The 16,997-nt window shown below is 43.0% G+C and overlaps 1 protein-coding gene and 1 pseudogene across 1 annotated transcript; both read left to right on the forward strand.

The window, feature by feature from the left end:
- The first annotated feature begins 1,282 nt into the window (after positions 1–1,282).
- Positions 1,283–5,284, forward strand: LOC131968028 (H-2 class II histocompatibility antigen, A-U alpha chain-like; annotated as a pseudogene).
- Positions 5,285–7,570: 2,286 nt separating this feature from the next.
- On the forward strand, positions 7,571–16,704 carry LOC131968029 (HLA class II histocompatibility antigen, DRB1 beta chain-like). The gene is made up of 6 exons (XM_059328776.1): positions 7,571–7,693; positions 8,284–8,556; positions 11,854–12,067; positions 12,813–12,880; positions 15,366–15,479; positions 16,280–16,704. Exons 1-6 carry the CDS (start codon positions 7,645–7,647, stop codon positions 16,303–16,305), a joined length of 744 nt encoding a protein of 247 aa, XP_059184759.1. The 5' UTR covers positions 7,571–7,644; the 3' UTR covers positions 16,306–16,704.
- Positions 16,705–16,997: the final 293 nt, after the last annotated feature.

Raw genomic sequence — 16,997 nt, forward strand, 5'->3', positions numbered from 1 at the left:
AAGCAGAAAAACTGGTTCATGCTTCTGTTACTTCAAGGTTAGATGACTGTAACTGCTTCCTGTCAGGCTGCTCCAATAAATCCCTTAAAACTCTTCAGTTGGTGCAGAACGCTGCAGCTCGTGTTCTGACTAGAACCAGGAACAGAGATCAGGTTTCTCCTGTTCTAGCCTCTCTGACCTGGCTCCCTGTAACCTCCACAATCTATTTAAATACAAAGACCTGGAGACATCAGACAGGTTTTAGGACAGGTAGAAAAAAGTTATTAACAACTTCTTCTTTTCATCTTTTTAGGGAATTCAGGACCAACACATTGATGTATAACGTTCATCTTTTATTCAGTATTATTAGTCAGTTTTAGTCAAATATACAAAAATAGGGCCTAATTTACCTGTGTGTGTGTGTGTGTGTGTGTGTGTGTGTGTGTGCTGCTATAGTGACTCCATGAATGACTTGAATGAAGCTAATTATAATCCTACAATGATTAGTGATCTGGATCAAGTCTTATTATTTAATATAATCAATAACTTTTATTAACTATGAATAACTTCTGGTCACCATCTGTTAACTGTGGAGTTCAGGTTCAACATGTTTCCCTGACGACTGATGATGCGGCAGCAGCTGCTTCTCTGATTGGCTGCTGATCCTGAAGCGTCGGGACTTTCCAGAGACGCTGCTGCGTTCAGGAGCTGCAGGAAAACTCAGCGCTCCGTTCACTTCATGGAGAGAACAGAGCTGAGTGACACCTGAAGGCAACATGTGGTCCACAGAGAACTGAACCAGGACCTGAGACCTGCCCAGGTCACATGACTCAGGTCACATGACGAAACAAACAAACAAATAAAAACATTTTAACCCAAAAAGTTCAGATTCAAACTTTAAACTTTAAACTTTAAACACCAGCTGCAGCTTCACTTCTTTATCTCAATATAAAGAGAACAAAATATTAATATTTTAATGGAATACAAGTTTAATAATAAATATTTTAATGGTAAAAGTACAATTATAAATAATTATAATTATTAATGTCAGAATAAAACCCAGAATCCTGATTATTGATGAACTCTGCAGCTCCTGTTTCTGAGGCAGCAGCAGCTTGACTCTACCCGGACACTGATGATGTCATCTCAGCTCTGCTTTCTCATTGGCTGTTACGCTGCTGACACAGAGTAAGAGTTCAGCTGCTGCTGCTGCTGGTCTACAGAGTCTGACAGGTCCAGGTCTACACAGGTCCAGGTCTACAGAGTCTGACAGGTCCAGGTCTACACAGGTCCAGGTCTACAGAGTCTGACAGGTCCAGGTCTACACAGGTCCAGGTCTACAGAGTCTGACAGGTCCAGGTCTATACAGGTCCAGGTCTACAGAGTCTGACAGGTCCAGGTCTACAGAGTCTAACAGGTCCAGGTCTATAGAGAGTCTGACAGGTCCAGGTCTATACAGGTCCAGGTCTACACAGGTCCAGGTCTACAAAGTCTGACAGGTCCAGGTCTATACAGGTCCAGGTCTACAGAGTCTGACAGGTCCAGGTCTACAGAGTCTGACAGGTCCAGTTCTACACAGGTCCAGGTCTACAGAGAGTCTGACAGGTCCAGGTCTGATGATGAAGATGATGAAGATGATGGTGGTCCTCGTCCTCTCCGGTGTCCTCTGTGTCTCAGCTGACGGTCAGTTTCTGTCTCACTTTAAACAAACAAACAAACAAACAAACAACAGGTTGTTTACTGTTTGTTGTTGTGTTTTCTCTGCAGTTCTACATGAGGACCTTTATATCGTTGGCTGTTCAGACCCTAATAAAGATGGAGAGCATATGTACGGACTGGAAGGTGAAGAGCTTTGGTACGCAGACTTCAAGAACAAGAAAGGAGTCGAGCCTCAGCCCAGTTTTGTAGGTCATATGAGCTGCCCAACATGTTATGATTTTGCTGTGGGTGAACAACAGACCTGCAAACTGCACCTGGCATCAGTTCTCAAAGCTCTGAAGAACCCTCCAATGAAACTCGGTAAATATATCTAATCTGAACTTTCTGCCACGTTAATGAACTTGTCTTCATGTAAACTGCAGATTTCTGAATAATCAGTTATTTTATTTTCTGGTTTTGGGTTCAATGAGTCAGAAGAGAAACAGAACACAGAGAGTCTTTTTACATTTCATTTTATCTTTAAGAAGTTATTTAAAGCTGTAAATATTAAAATAAATATAGTTCGGTCATCATGTTAATGTTCATTAGAAATAATAAATGAGCCCTGGCTCAGTGCCAGAGATCAGGATCAGATCAGATCGGATCAGGATCAGATCAGATCAGGATCAGACTGAGAAGCTTTTAGAATTTGCTGCAGGAAGATTTTTCCACTTTGATAAATTAATTCTATAAACATTTGTAGAGATTTGAGCCCAGAGAAATATTTCCTGGTGAGTGTTTGTTTTGTGTTAAAGCTGAGGGTTCCTGATGTCTCACAGCTCAAACACAGCTGATCTGTCATTACTCCACTCCTCCATCCTGTAACCTTTATTATAATAATATAACAGTCTTAGTGAGTTAAAATGACCCACAGAGACAGAACTGATCCTCTGTGTGTGTCCAGTTGCTCCTTCCAGTCCGGTGGTCTACAGCAGAGACGAGGTGGAGCTGGGAGAGGAGAACACCCTGATCTGTCATGTGACTGGTTTCTATCCTGCTCCTGTCGACTTCTCCTGGACAAAGAACGGACAGAACGTCACCGAAGGAACCAGCGTCAACGTTCCCTACCCCAACAAAGACGCTTCCTACAACCAGTTCTCCAGCCTGGTCTTCACCCCAAAGCTGGGAGACGTGTACAGATGTTCAGTGGCACATCTGGCCCTGGACCAACCACAGAGCAGATTCTGGGGTGAGACACTTTATTTACATCAATACAGACACAACAACTACAGCTGGCCTGTCTCCAGATGTTTCTGTCTCCAGATGTTTCTGTCTCCAGATGTTTCTGTCTCCAGGTGTTTCTGTCTCCAGATGTTTCTGTCTCCAGGTGTTTCTGTCTCCAGATGTTTCATGTCTGTGTTTTCTATTTCCAGGTGTTTCTGTCTCCAGATGTTTCATGTCTGTGTTTTCTGTCTCCAGATGTTTCATGTCTGTGTTTTCTATTTCCAGATGTTTCTGTCTCCAGATGTTTCATGTCTGTGTTTTCTATTTCCAGATGTTTCTGTCTCCAGATGTTTCATGTCTGTGTTTTCTATTTCCAGATGTTTCTGTCTCCAGATGTATGATGTCTGTGTTTTCTGTCTCCAGATGTTTCATGTCTGTGTTTTCTGTCTCCAGATGTTTCATGTCTGTGTTTTCTGTCTCCAGATGTTTCATGTCTGTGTTTTCTGTCTCCAGATGTTTCATTTCTGTGTTTTCTGTTTCCAGATGTTTCATGTCTGTTTTCTGTCTCCAGATGTTTCATGTCTGTGTTTTCTGTCTCCAGATGTTTCATTTCTGTGTTTTCGATTTCCAGATGTTTCATGTCTGTGTTTTCTGTCTCCAGATGTGTCATGTCTGTGTTTTCTGTCTCCAGATGTTTCATGTCTGTGTTTTCTGTCTCCAGATGTGTCATGTCTGTGTTTTCTGTCTCCAGATGTTTCATGTCTGTGTTTTCTGTCTCCAGATGTTTCATGTCTGTGTTTTCTGTTTCCAGATGTTTCATGTCTGTTTTGTGTCTCCAGATGTTTCATGTGTGTGTTTTCTGTCTCCAGATGTTTCATGTCTGTGTTTTCTGTCTCCAGATGTTTCATGTGTGTGTTATCTTTTTCCAGATGTTTCATGTCTGTGTTTTCTATTTCCAGATGTTTCTGTCTCCAGATGTCTCATGTCAGTGTTTTCTGTCTCCAGATGTTTCATGTGTGTGTTTTCTGTCTCCAGATGTTTCATGTCTGTGTTTTCTGTCTCCAGATGTTTCATGTCTGTGTTTTCTGTCTCCAGATGTTTCATGTGTGTGTTATCTTTTTCCAGATGTTTCTTGTCTGTGTTTTCTATTTCCAGATGTCTCATGTCTGTGTTTTCTGTCTCCAGATGTTTCATGTCTGCGTTTTCTGTCTCCAGATGTTTCATGTCTGTGTTTTCTGTCTCCAGATGTTTCATGTGTGTGTTATCTTTTTCCAGATGTTTCTTGTCTGTGTTTTCTATTTCCAGATGTCTCATGTCTGTGTTTTCTGTCTCCAGATGTTTCATGTCTGTGTTTTCTGTCTCCAGATGTCTCATGTCTGTGTTTTCTGTCTCCAGATGTTTTCTGTCTCCAGATGTTTCATGTCTGTGTTTTCTGTCTCCAGATGTTTCATGTCTGTGTTTTCTGTCTCCAGATGTTTCATGTCTGTTTTCTGTCTCCAGATGTTTCATGTCTGTGTCTTCTGTCTCCAGATGTTTCATGTCTGTGTTTTCTGTCTCCAGATGTTTCATGTCTGTTTTCTGTCTCCAGATGTTTCATGTCTGTGTTTTCTGTGTCCAGATGTTTTCTGTCTCCAGATGTTTCATGTCTGTGTTTTTTGTCTCCAGATGTTTTCTGTCTCCAGATGTTTCATGTCTGTGTTTTCTGTCTCCAGATGTTTCATGTCTGTGTTTTCTGTCTCCAGATGTTTCATGTCTGTGTTTTCTGTCTCCAGATGTTTCATGTCTGTGTTTTCTGTCTCCAGATGTTTCATGTCTGTTTTCTGTCTCCAGATGTTTCATGTCTGTGTCTTCTGTCTCCAGATGTTTCATGTCTGTGTTTTCTGTCTCCAGATGTTTCATGTCTGTTTTCTGTCTCCAGATGTTTCATGTCTGTGTCTTCTGTCTCCAGATGTTTCATGTCTGTGTTTTCTGTCTCCAGATGTTTCATGTCTGTTTTCTGTCTCCAGATGTTTCATGTCTGTGTTTTCTGTGTCCAGATGTTTTCTGTCTCCAGATGTTTCATGTCTGTGTTTTTTGTCTCCAGATGTTTTCTGTCTCCAGATGTTTCATGTCTGTGTTTTCTGTCTCCAGATGTTTCATGTCTGTGTTTTCTGTCTCCAGATGTTTCATGTCTGTGTTTTCTGTCTCCAGATGTTTCATGTCTGTGTTTTCTGTCTCCAGATGTTTCATGTCTGTGTTTTCTGTCTCCAGATGTGGAGAAGACTCCTCCCAGTATTGGACCAGCAGTGTTCTGTGGACTCGGTCTGACTGTTGGTCTGCTCGGTGTGGCTGCTGGAACCTTCTTCCTCATCAAAGGGAACGAGTGCAGCTGATTGGTCGGGGCTGATGATGTCACTCAGATGAATATTATCTCTGCTGTCTGTTGATGATTTTAATGTTTTTATGTGTTTCTTCATGTTTGGCTGCAGATTGAATCCATTTCTTGTGTAAAATGCTTCCTGCTGAAATAAAATCTGTGTTTAAATAAAGTTAGTTTGTTTCCTGACAGAATCAGATTTAAACTGTTTCTCCAGTCTGAAGATTAAATCTGTTTTCAATGAACATTAATTCTGTTGTTGTGGTAAATAAACAGGATGCCCCTCGTCTCATGTTCACTGTCCAGTCTGTCCACATTACACCTCAAACTCTCTTCAGTTGGTTCTTTCTGTTCATCACACTTTCACAGAAAGTAAAGAAAACTTTAACTTGAGGAGTTTCAGTCCGACAGATGAACTTTAATCTTCAGATAAACTATATTTTTACACAGAATGTTTTGTTTCCATCAGCTCCACTGAAACTGATTTCTAACTGAAAGTTCTTTATGAACAGGAGGAATCTTTACAGAACCTTTCAGTCTACAGAATAATGTGTTGTTTCGTACAAAGCTTCTAATGTTTGAAACTTCAAAACAACCTGAATGACTGTCTTTGATTTCTGCATTTACTGACAAACTTTTTCTGGAACAATTTAAACACTATAATACAAACATAGTGTCATTGCGTTGCCACCAATGACTTGCCCAAAAATTATATATATATATATATATATATATATATATATATATATATATTATAGACAGAATGACGTTCGAATATGTGCTCTAAAAAACCACATAGGCCAAGTCACAATTACTGACAATATTTTCTATTTTGACTGATTGATTCATTATGTGTATTTTAGACATGCTACTACTGTCCCTGTACACTGGGATGTTTGTAACAGTTGAAAGACTATTAAAAGCAATTTGTCAACATGTACATATTTCATAAAAACACTCAAATACATTATTTCAGCAGCTGACAGATTGAAGTTTATAATATAACAAATTGGTTATTCCAGTGTAAATGGTTTTTGATGTTTTGCTAAAAATTGCAAAAACTGTCCCTGGTCTCCCGTAGGTTCAAACCATTCAAATATATGAAATATATATGACAGGAGGTCAAACTAATACAACAAGACTGTATAAGGATTTATATTTCAGTTTTAACATAAAACAAACCTTCACATTACAAATGAAGTAAATTAACTAACTGTAACACTTAGACCTCTCTCTCTCTCTCTATGTGGGATGCACATACTGATTAAAATAAACTATTTGACATCATGTTTCTGTCATTGAACGCTCCGAGAGGAATAATTTTAACAAAACTGTCTGACTGTATCAAACCTTGCTAGCATGAATTACTGATTTTAATTTGATCCAAAACTTCCTCATGCCACTTCAGGGCTAAAACATCAAACATTGAACTCCTTGATGTAATCTTTACAGTTTAATCTCAATGAGTTAGTTTAACCATCAACAGGAATAAGTCTCATTTCGTCCTTTCAAAATAAAAATGTCCGTTATCAAAACAGGCTTTTGCATAGAACTGTATATGTCTCTTTTATTCTGCCCATGTATGCATGCAGCGATTAATCATTAATTGATCGTTAACGTTATAGATAATCGAGTTAACAGGTTTATTCCAAGAACCCGTCCCCAGTAAGCAGCTGAGCTCCATGCAGACGTTTCTCAAACTTTATTTTGTAGGCCTTCTCTCTGTCTTTCAGAGATATTTCCTCCTGATTCAAAGTGAATCAGAGGTTCCTGATATCAGTTTGTCCCTCAGTGTGTCCTGTCTCTGACTCGTCCCTCTGGTGGTCCTCATGTGTGTGTGTGTGTGTGTGTGTGTGTGTGTGCTCCAGCAGCAGACTTTAGTCTGATCGTCTGCCTGGTAACAGCTGATGCTGCAGGTCATGTGATCACTGATTATTATTATAATCATTTATTATTATTACTATTATTACTATTATTGTTATTATTATTATTTCTATTAATATAATTATTATTACTATTCATTTATTATTATTATTATTATTATTATTATTATTATTATTATTATCATCAGATTATAGTAACAGTGTGTGTGTGTGTGTGCTCCAGTAGCAGACTTTAGTCTGATCGTCTGCCTGGTAACAGCTGATGCTGCAGGTCATGTGATCATGTGTGTGTGTGTGTGTGTGTGTGTGTGTGTGTGTGTTCATATGTGTGTGTGTGTGTGTGTACTCCAGCAGCAGACTTTAGTCTGATCGTCTGCCTGGTAACAGCTGATGCTGCAGGTCATGTGATCGTGTGTGTGTGTGTGTGTGTGTGTACTCCAGCAGCAGACTTTAGTCTGATCGTCTGCCTGGTAACAGCTGATGCTGCAGGTCATGTGATCATTCTCTGGTTTTTAGAGCGTCTCTCAGTCAGACTGGATCAGTTTGTCAAGAGAACAGAAGAACATGGCTTCATCCTTTCTCCTCGTCCTCTTCATCAGCCTCCACACAGCAGGTAGGATCAATACTCTGATCACTGATCAATACTCTGATCACTCACCAATACTCTGATCACTGATCAGTACTCTGATCACTGATCAATACTCTGATCACTGATCAATACTCTGATCACTACTCTGATCACTGACCAATACTCTGATCACTGATCAATACTCTGATCACTACTCTGATCACTAACCAATACTCTGATCACTGATCAATGCTCTGATCATTGACGAATACTCTGATCACTGATCAATACTCTGATCACTGACCAATACTCTGATCAATACTCTGATCACTGATCAATACTCTGATCACTGACCAATACTCTGATCACTGATCAATACTCTGATCACTGATCAATACTCTGATCAATATTCTGATCACTACTCTGATCACTGACCAATACTCTGATCACTGACCAATACTCTGATCACTGATCAATACTCTGATCAGCACTCTGATCACTGACCAATACACTGATCACTGATCAATACTCTGATCAATACTCTGATCACTGACCAATACACTGATCAATACTCTGATCAATAGTCTGATCACTGATCAATACTCGCTGAGATTCAAACTGTTTCTGTTTTTCAGATGGATTTTTTTATTCTTGGATAAGCCGTTGTGACTTTAACTCCACTGAGCTGAAGGACATGGAGTTCATCAGGTCTTTTTATTTCAACCAAGACGAGGTGGTCAGGTTCAGCAGCAGTGTGGGGAAGTTTGTTGGATACACTGAGTGGGGAATGAAGCAGGCAGAGTACTGGAACGGTGATGCTTCATATCTGGCTGGGATGAAGGCTCAGAAGGAGAGCTACTGTCAACACAACATCGGGATCTGGTACAGCAACGCTCTGACTAAATCAGGTGAGTTTGTGTTTCTGTAACTTACAACATTAACGTCATCTCATTATTAATTCATTAACACACTGAATAATATCTGGTTTGTCTGTTTATTATTATTATTATTATTATGAGTTGTGAACTTGTTTCTTCCTTGTTGAAACTTGAGACTAAAGGACGTTGTTGTGATTGACAGAGACGCTGCTGGTGTTTGACCAATCAGAGCGTGCTGTGGGCGAGGCATTAGTTTGACCAATCAGAGCGTGCTGTGGGCGGGGCATTAGTTTGACCAATCAGAGCGTGCTGTGGGCGGGGCATTAGTTTGACCAATCAGAGCGTGCTGTGGGCGGGGCATTAGTTTGACCAATCAGAGCATGCTGTGGGCGGGGCATTAGTCCTGCATGAGTCAGGTATAATAATAACATAAAGTAGCTGTGAGCAGCCAGCAGGGGGCAGCAACACCTGAGCTGTTAGTTCACCACAGTAATTATTATTATTATTATTATTATTATTATTATTATTATTAATAATAATAATAATTATTGTAATAATAACATAAAGTAGCTGTGAGCAGCCAGCAGGGGGCAGCAACACCTGAGCTGTTAGTTCACCACAGTAATTATTATTATTATTATTATTATTATTAATAATAATAATAATTATTGTAATAATAACATAAAGTAGCTGTGAGCAGCCAGCAGGGGGCAGCAACACCTGAGCTGTTAGTTCACCACAGTAATTATTATTATTATTATTATTATTATTAATAATAATAATAATTATTGTAATAATAACATAAAGTAGCTGTGAGCAGCCAGCAGGGGGCAGCAACACCTGAGCTGTTAGTTCACCACAGTAATTATTATTATTATTATTATTATTATTATTATTAATAATAATAATAATTATTGTAATAATAACATAAAGTAGCTGTGAGCAGCCAGCAGGGGGCAGCAACACCTGAGCTGTTAGTTCACCACAGACAGGAAGTTCTCATCAACTCCTCAAAGTCTCACTGATCATCAAGAAATCACACAAAAAACAAATAAACAAACAAACAAACAAAAATATCAGGAAATCACACACAGCAGATTAACATGTTAATATTTCATTAAACTGGACCTCAAGAAAAGAGTTTTTAGAGGAGGTCATAATGATTCAGGCCTTGGTGGGCTCCGGTGGGACTTGGTGGTTTTAGTTTTTGGAGGTGCTGCAGTCTGTGATCCACGAGGCTCCGGCTCTGATTCTCCTGGTTTTATTCATGTTTTAATCCTGATGGTGGATCTCCTGGTTATCTTCATGTTTTAATCCTGATGGTGGATCTCCTGGTTATCTTCATGTTTTAATCCTGATGGTGGATCTCCTGGTTATCTTCATGTTTTAATCCTGATGGTGGATCTCCTGGTTTTATTCATGTTTTTAATCCTGATGGTGGATCTCCTGGTTATCTTCATGTTTTAATCCTGATGGTGGATCTCCTGGTTATCTTCATGTTTTAATCCTGATGGTGGATCTCCTGGTTATCTTCATGTTTTAATCCTGATGGTGGATCTCCTGGTTATCTTCATGTTATAATCCTGATGGTGGATCTCCTGGTTATCTTCATGTTTTAATCCTGATGGTGGATCTCCTGGTTATCTTCATGTTTTAATCCTGATGGTGGATCTCCTGGTTATCTTCATGTTTTAATCCTGATGGTGGATCTCCTGGTTTTATTCATGTTTTAATCCTGATGGTGGATCTCCTGGTTATCTTCATGTATTAATCCTGATGGTGGATCTCCTGGTTTTATTCATGTTTTAATCCTGATGGTGGATCTCCTGGTTTTATTCATGTTTTTAATCCTGATGGTGGATCTCCTGGTTATCTTCATGTTTTAATCCTGATGGTGGATCTCCTGGTTTTATTCATGTTTTAATCCTGATGGTGGATCTCCTGGTTATCTTCATGTTATAATCCTGATGGTGGATCTCCTGGTTATCTTCATGTATTAATCCTGATGGTGGATCTCCTGGTTTTATTCATGTTTTAATCCTGATGGTGGATCTCCTGGTTATCTTCATGTTTTAATCCTGATGGTGGATCTCCTGGTTATCTTCATGTTTTAATCCTGATGGTGGATCTCCTGGTTATCTTCATGTTTTAATCCTGATGGTGGATCTCCTGGTTATCTTCATGTTTTAATCCTGATGGTGGATCTCCTGGTTTTATTCATGTTTTTAATCCTGATGGTGGATCTCCTGGTTATCTTCATGTTTTAATCCTGATGGTGGATCTCCTGGTTTTATTCATGTTTTAATCCTGATGGTGGATCTCCTGGTTATCTTCATGTATTAATCCTGATGGTGGATCTCCTGGTTTTATTCATGTTTTAATCCTGATGGTGGATCTCCTGGTTTTATTCATGTTTTTAATCCTGATGGTGGATCTCCTGGTTATCTTCATGTTTTAATCCTGATGGTGGATCTCCTGGTTTTATTCATGTTTTAATCCTGATGGTGGATCTCCTGGTTATCTTCATGTTATAATCCTGATGGTGGATCTCCTGGTTATCTTCATGTATTAATCCTGATGGTGGATCTCCTGGTTTTATTCATGTTTTAATCCTGATGGTGGATCTCCTGGTTATCTTCATGTTTTAATCCTGATGGTGGATCTCCTGGTTATCTTCATGTTTTTAATCCTGATGGTGGATCTCCTGGTTATCTTCATGTTATAATCCTGATGGTGGATCTCCTGGTTATATTCATGTTTTAATCCTGATGGTGGATCTCCTGGTTATCTTCATGTTATAATCCTGATGGTGGATCTCCTGGTTATCTTCATGTATTAATCCTGATGGTGGATCTCCTGGTTATCTTCATGTTTTAATCCTGATGGTGGATCTCCTGGTTATCTTCATGTATTAATCCTGATGGTGGATCTCCTGGTTTTATTCATGTATTAATCCTGATGGTGGATCTCCTGGTTATCTTCATGTTTTAATCCTGATGGTGGATCTCCTGGTTATCTTCATGTTTTAATCCTGATGGTGGATCTCCTGGTTATCTTCATGTTATAATCCTGATGGTGGATCTCCTGGTTATATTCATGTTTTAATCCTGATGGTGGATCTCCTGGTTATCTTCATGTTATAATCCTGATGGTGGATCTCCTGGTTATCTTCATGTATTAATCCTGATGGTGGATCTCCTGGTTATCTTCATGTTATAATCCTGATGGTGGATCTCCTGGTTATCTTCATGTTTTAATCCTGATGGTGGATCTCCTGGTTATCTTCATGTTTTAATCCTGATGGTGGATCTCCTGGTTATCTTCCAGCCGAGCCGTACGTCAGACTGAGATCAGTGACTCCCTCCGGTGGATCCCATCCCTCCATGCTGGTCTGCAGCGTCTACGACTTCTTCCCCAAACTGATCCGGGTCCGCTGGCTCAGAGACGGACAGGAAGTCACCTCTGATGTCACTTCCACTGACGAGCTGGCAGACGGAGACTGGTACTACCAGGTCCACTCCCACCTGGAGTACACGCCCAGGTGAGTCCTCCTCCAGGTCCAGGTCCTGGTCCTGGTCTAGTCAGGTCCACTCCCACCTGGAGTACACGCCCAGGTGAGTCCTCCTCCAGGTCCAGGTCTAGTCAGGTCCAGGGCCACTCCCACCTGGAGTACACGCCCAGGTGAGTCCTCCTCCAGGTCCTGGTCCTGGTCCTGGTCTAGTCAGGTCCACTCCCACCTGGAGTACACGCCCAGGTGAGTCCTCCTCCAGGTCCAGGTCTAGTCAGGTCCAGGGCCACTCCCACCTGGAGTACACGCCCAGGTGAGTCCTCCTCTAGGTCCTGGTCCAGGTCTAGTCAGGTCCAGGTCCACTCCCACCTGGAGTACACGCCCAGGTGAGTCCTCCTCCAGGTCTAGGTCCAGGTCCAGTCAGGTCCAGGTCCAGTCCCACCTGGAGTACACGCCCAGGTGAGTCCTCCTCCAGGTCCAGTCAGGTTCAGGTCCAGTCAGGTCCAGTAAGGTCCAGTCATGTTCAGGTCCAGTCAGGTTCAGGTCCAGCCAGATCCAGGTCCAGTCAGGTCCAGGTCCAGTCAGGTCCAGGCCCAGGTCCAGGTCCAGGTCCTGTCAGGTCCAGGTCAAGGTGCAGGTGCAGGTGCAGGTGCAGGACCAGGTCCAGGTCCAGGACCAGTCAGGTCCAGGTGCAGGTCCAGGTCCTGGTCCAGGACCAGTCAGGTCCAGGTCCAGTCAGGTCCAGGTCCAGTGTTGATGTGTTGTTTTGTGTCTGCAGGTCTGGAGAGAAGATCTCCTGTGTGGTGGAGCACGCCAGTCTGAAGGAACCTCTGGTCACTGACTGGGGTAAATACCTGTCTGTCTCTACCTGTCTGTCTCTCTCCTGTCTGTCTCTCATCTGTCTGTCTCTCTCCTGTCTGTCTCTCACCTGTCTGTCTCTACCTGTCTGTCTCTCTCCTGTCTGTCTCTACCTGTCTGTCTCTCTCCTGTCTGTCTCTCCCCTGTCTGTCTCTCATCTGTCGGTCTCTCACCTGTCTGTCTCTCTCCTGTCTGTCTCTCACCTGTCTGTCTCTCACCTGTCTGTCTCTCTCCTGTCAGTCTCTCATCTGTCGGTCTCTCGCCTGTCTGTCTCTCACCTGTCTGTCTCTCACCTGTCTGTCTCTCCCCTGTCTGTCTCTCACCTGTCTGTCTGTCTCCTGTCTGTCTCTCCCCTGTCTGTCTCTCCTGTCTGTCTCTTACCTGTGTCTCTCTCTCCTGTCTGTCTCTCTCCTGTCTGTCTCTTACCGGTCTCTCTCTCTCCTGTCTGTCTCTCACCTGTCTGTCTGTTTCTCACCTGTCTGTCTCTTACCTGTGTCTCTCTCTCTCATGTCTGTCTCTCACCTGTCTGTCTCTCTCCTGTCTGTCTCTCTCCTGTCTGTCTCTCACTTGTCTGTCTCTCACCTATCTGTCTCTCACCTGTCTGTCTCTACCTGTCTGTCTTTCTCCTGTCTGTCTCTCTACCTGTCTGTCTCCTGTCTGTCTCTCTCTCTCTCCTGTCTGTCTGTCTCTCACCTGTCTGTCTCTACCTGTCTGTCTTTCTCCTGTCTGTCTCTCTACCTGTCTGTCTCCTGTCTGTCTCTCTCTCTCTCCTGTCTGTCTGTCTCTCACCTGTCTGTCTCTCTCCTGTCTGTCTCTAACTTGTCTGTGTCTCACCTATCTGTCTCTCTCCTGTCTGTCTCTCACCTGTCTGTCTCTCTCCTGTCTGTCTCTCTCCTGTATGTCTCTACCTGTCTGTCTCTCACCTGTCTGCCTCTCTCCTGTCTGTCTGTCTCCTGTATGTCTCTCCTGTCTGTCTCTCTACCTGTCTGTCTCTTACCGGTCTCTCTCTCTCCTGTCTGTCTCTCACCTGTCTGTCTGTTTCTCACCTGTCTGTCTCTTACCTGTGTCTCTCTCTCTCTCATGTCTGTCTCTCACCTGTCTGTCTCTCTCCCTGCCTGTCTCTCACCTGTCTGTCTCTCACCTGTCTGCCTCTCTCCTGTCTGTCTCTCACCTGTCTGTCTCTCACCTGTCTGTCTCCTGTATGTCTCTCCTGTCTGTCTCTCTACCTGTCTGTCTCTCTCCTGTCTGTCTCTCACCTGTCTGTCTCTCACCTGTCTGTGTCTCTCCTGTCTGTCTCTCCCCTGTCTGTCTCTCACCTGTCTCTCACTCTCCTGTCTGTCTCTCACCTGTCTGTCTCTCTACCTGTCTGTCTCTCACCTGTCTCTCACTCTCCTGTCTGTCTCTCACCTGTCTGTCTCTCTACCTGTCTGTCTCTCACCTGTCTGTCTCTCTCCTGTCTGTCACTCACCTGTCTGTCTCTCTCCTGCCTGTCCGTCTCTCACCTGTCTGTCTCTCTCCTGTATGTCTCTCCTGTCTGTCTCTCACCTGTCTGTCTCTCTCCTGTCTGTCTCTCACCTGTCTGTGTCTCTCCTGTCTGTCTCTCACCTGTCTGTCTCTTACCTGTCTCTCACTCTCCTGTGTGTCTCTCACCTGTCTGTCTCTCTACATGTCTGTCTCTCTACCTATCTGTCTCTCACCTGTCTGTCTCTTTCCTGTCTGTCTCTCCCTGCCTGTCTCTCACCTGTCTGTCTCTCTCCTGTCTGTCTCTCACTTGTCTGTCTCTCTCCTGTCTGTCTCTCACTTGTCTGTCTCTCACCTATCTGTCTCTCCCTGCCTGTCTCTCACCTGTCTGTCTCTCTCCTGTCTGTCTCTCACTTGTCTGTCTCTCACCTATCTGTCTCTACCTGTCTGTCTCTCTCCTATCTGTCTCTCACTTGTCTGTCTCTCACCTATCTGTCTCTCTACCTGTCTGTCTCTACCTGTCTGTCTCTCACCTATCTGTCTCTACCTGTCTGTCTCTCTACCTGTCTGTCTCTCACCTGTCTGTCTCTCACCTGTCTGTCTCTCTCCTGTCTGTCTCTCACCTGTCTGTCTCTCACCTGTCTCTCTACCTGTCTGTGTCTCACCTGTCTGTCTCTCTCCTGTCTGTCTCTCACCTGTCTGTCTCTTACCTGTCTGTCTCTCACCTGTCTGTCTCTCACCTGTCTGTCTCTCTCCTGTCTGTCTCTCACCTGTCTGTCTCTCACCTGTTTCTCTACCTGTCTGTGTCTCACCTGTCTGTCTCTCACCTGTCTGTCTCTCTCCTGTCTGTGTCTCTCACCTGTCTGTCTCTCTCCTGTCTGTCTGTTTCTCACCTGTCCGTCTCTCACCTGTCTGTCTCTCTCCTGTCTGTCTCTCTCTTATCTCTCTCTCTCCTGCCTGTCTCTCACCTGTCTGTCTCTCACCTGTCTGTCTCTCTCCTGTCTGTCCTCAGACCCGTCCATGCCTGAGTCTGACAGAAACAAGTTTGCCATCGGAGCCTCAGGACTGATCCTGGGTCTGGTCTTATCTCTCGCTGGATTCATCTACTACAAGAGGAAGTCCCGAGGTCAGACCACCAGAACCAGAACCAGATCAGACCAGAACACCTGAACCAGAACCAGATCAGACCAGTACACCTGAACCAGAACCAGATCAGACCAGTACACCTGAACCAGAAGTAGATCAGACCTGTACACCTGAACCAGAAACAGATCAGACCAGTACACCTGAACCAGAATTAGATCAGACCTGTACACCTGAACCAGAACCAGATCAGGCCAGTACACCTGAACCAGAAGTAGAACAGACCTGTACACCTGAACCAGAAACAGATCAGACCAGTTCAGACCAGATCATACCAGTACACCTGAACCAGAACCAGACCAGTTCAGACCAGTACACCTGAACCAGATCAGACCAGTACACCTGAACCAGAACCAGTTCAGAGCAGTACACCCGAACCAGAACCAGATCAGACCAGTACACCTGACCCAGAACCAGACCAGTTCAGACCAGTACACCTGAACCAGATCAGACCAGTACACCTGAACCAGAACCAGTTCAGAGCAGTACAGCTGAACCAGAACCAGATCAGATCAGACCAGTTCAGACCAGTACACCTGAACCAGAACCAGTTTAAACAAGTACACACTTCAGATTTAGTGTCAGTCTGTATTCAGACCTGTATATACTCTGGACCACCTTGGGACCAGTTCTCAGATGGTTTCAGTGTTCAGTCTCAGACCAGGTTCAGAGTCTGAAGGTTTCTGGTTCTGTTTCTCTACAACAACATTTTACTGAATTACAGTTTTGATATTTGTTTTAATTTGATTTGTTGATGACACTCTTCATCTCTTCTTAAAACAGGAAGGATTCTGGTCCCCAGTAGCTGATCCTGGACCTGATCCTGATCCTGGTCCTGGTCCTGATCCTGGACCTGATCCTGGTCCTGATCCTGGACCTGGTCCTGATCCTGGTCCTGTATCTGCCTCTTCAACCTGCTTCGTGTGTTTCCGGCTCAGTAGACCACCTGCTGGACCAGCTCAACACCTGATCCTGTAATGATCTGGACTCTGATACCAGCTGGTCTGATCCTGATCCAGGACTGCCTCTCCCAGTCCTGGACCAGGTTTAGTCTGGACCTGGACTCTTCTTGTGATTTGATGCCACTAACCCTGCGCTCTGCTTTAACAACATAAATCATTTATTTCCATATTTTGTCTTTCAGTTTGTTAGATTTGTATATTTCTACTGGAGTGAAATATTTTATCGATAATAAACCAGAAAACGTTCTGAGTCTCTGTGGTTTCATTAAAATGTTTTAGTTATTAGAGTTTATAAACGACTCTGAAGTTATTTTTAAAAAGATCAAAGTGAACTAAGATCATATTTCTGTTTAATCCGTAGTAAATATGCAGAAATGAATTCTATTATTAAACATTTATCCTCATAACTTATGTACCATTACATCATAAATGTTGATATAAAGAAGAGTTTCCTCAGTTACAAAGTAAACTCACAGCAGCAGCAGCAGTCTGATCTGGTCCTGGAGACATGAACCTCCACTGAGACGTCTGATAACTTC

This window comes from Centropristis striata, unplaced genomic scaffold (assembly GCF_030273125.1).
Source record: "Centropristis striata isolate RG_2023a ecotype Rhode Island unplaced genomic scaffold, C.striata_1.0 Scaffold_48, whole genome shotgun sequence".
Taxonomy (NCBI): Eukaryota; Metazoa; Chordata; class Actinopteri; order Perciformes; family Serranidae; genus Centropristis; species Centropristis striata.

Bases quoted from the DNA above. Each gene is read 5' to 3' on its own strand.
- LOC131968029 (XM_059328776.1), top strand. From the start codon at position 7,645: ATGGCTTCATCCTTTCTCCTCGTCCTCTTCATCAGCCTCCACACAGCA. The intron at 7,694-8,283 runs GTAGGATCAATA...TCTGTTTTTCAG, and splicing joins CATCAGCCTCCACACAGCAG to ATGGATTTTTTTATTCTTGG. The intron at 15,480-16,279 runs GTCAGACCACCA...TTCTTAAAACAG, and splicing joins CTACAAGAGGAAGTCCCGAG to GAAGGATTCTGGTCCCCAGT.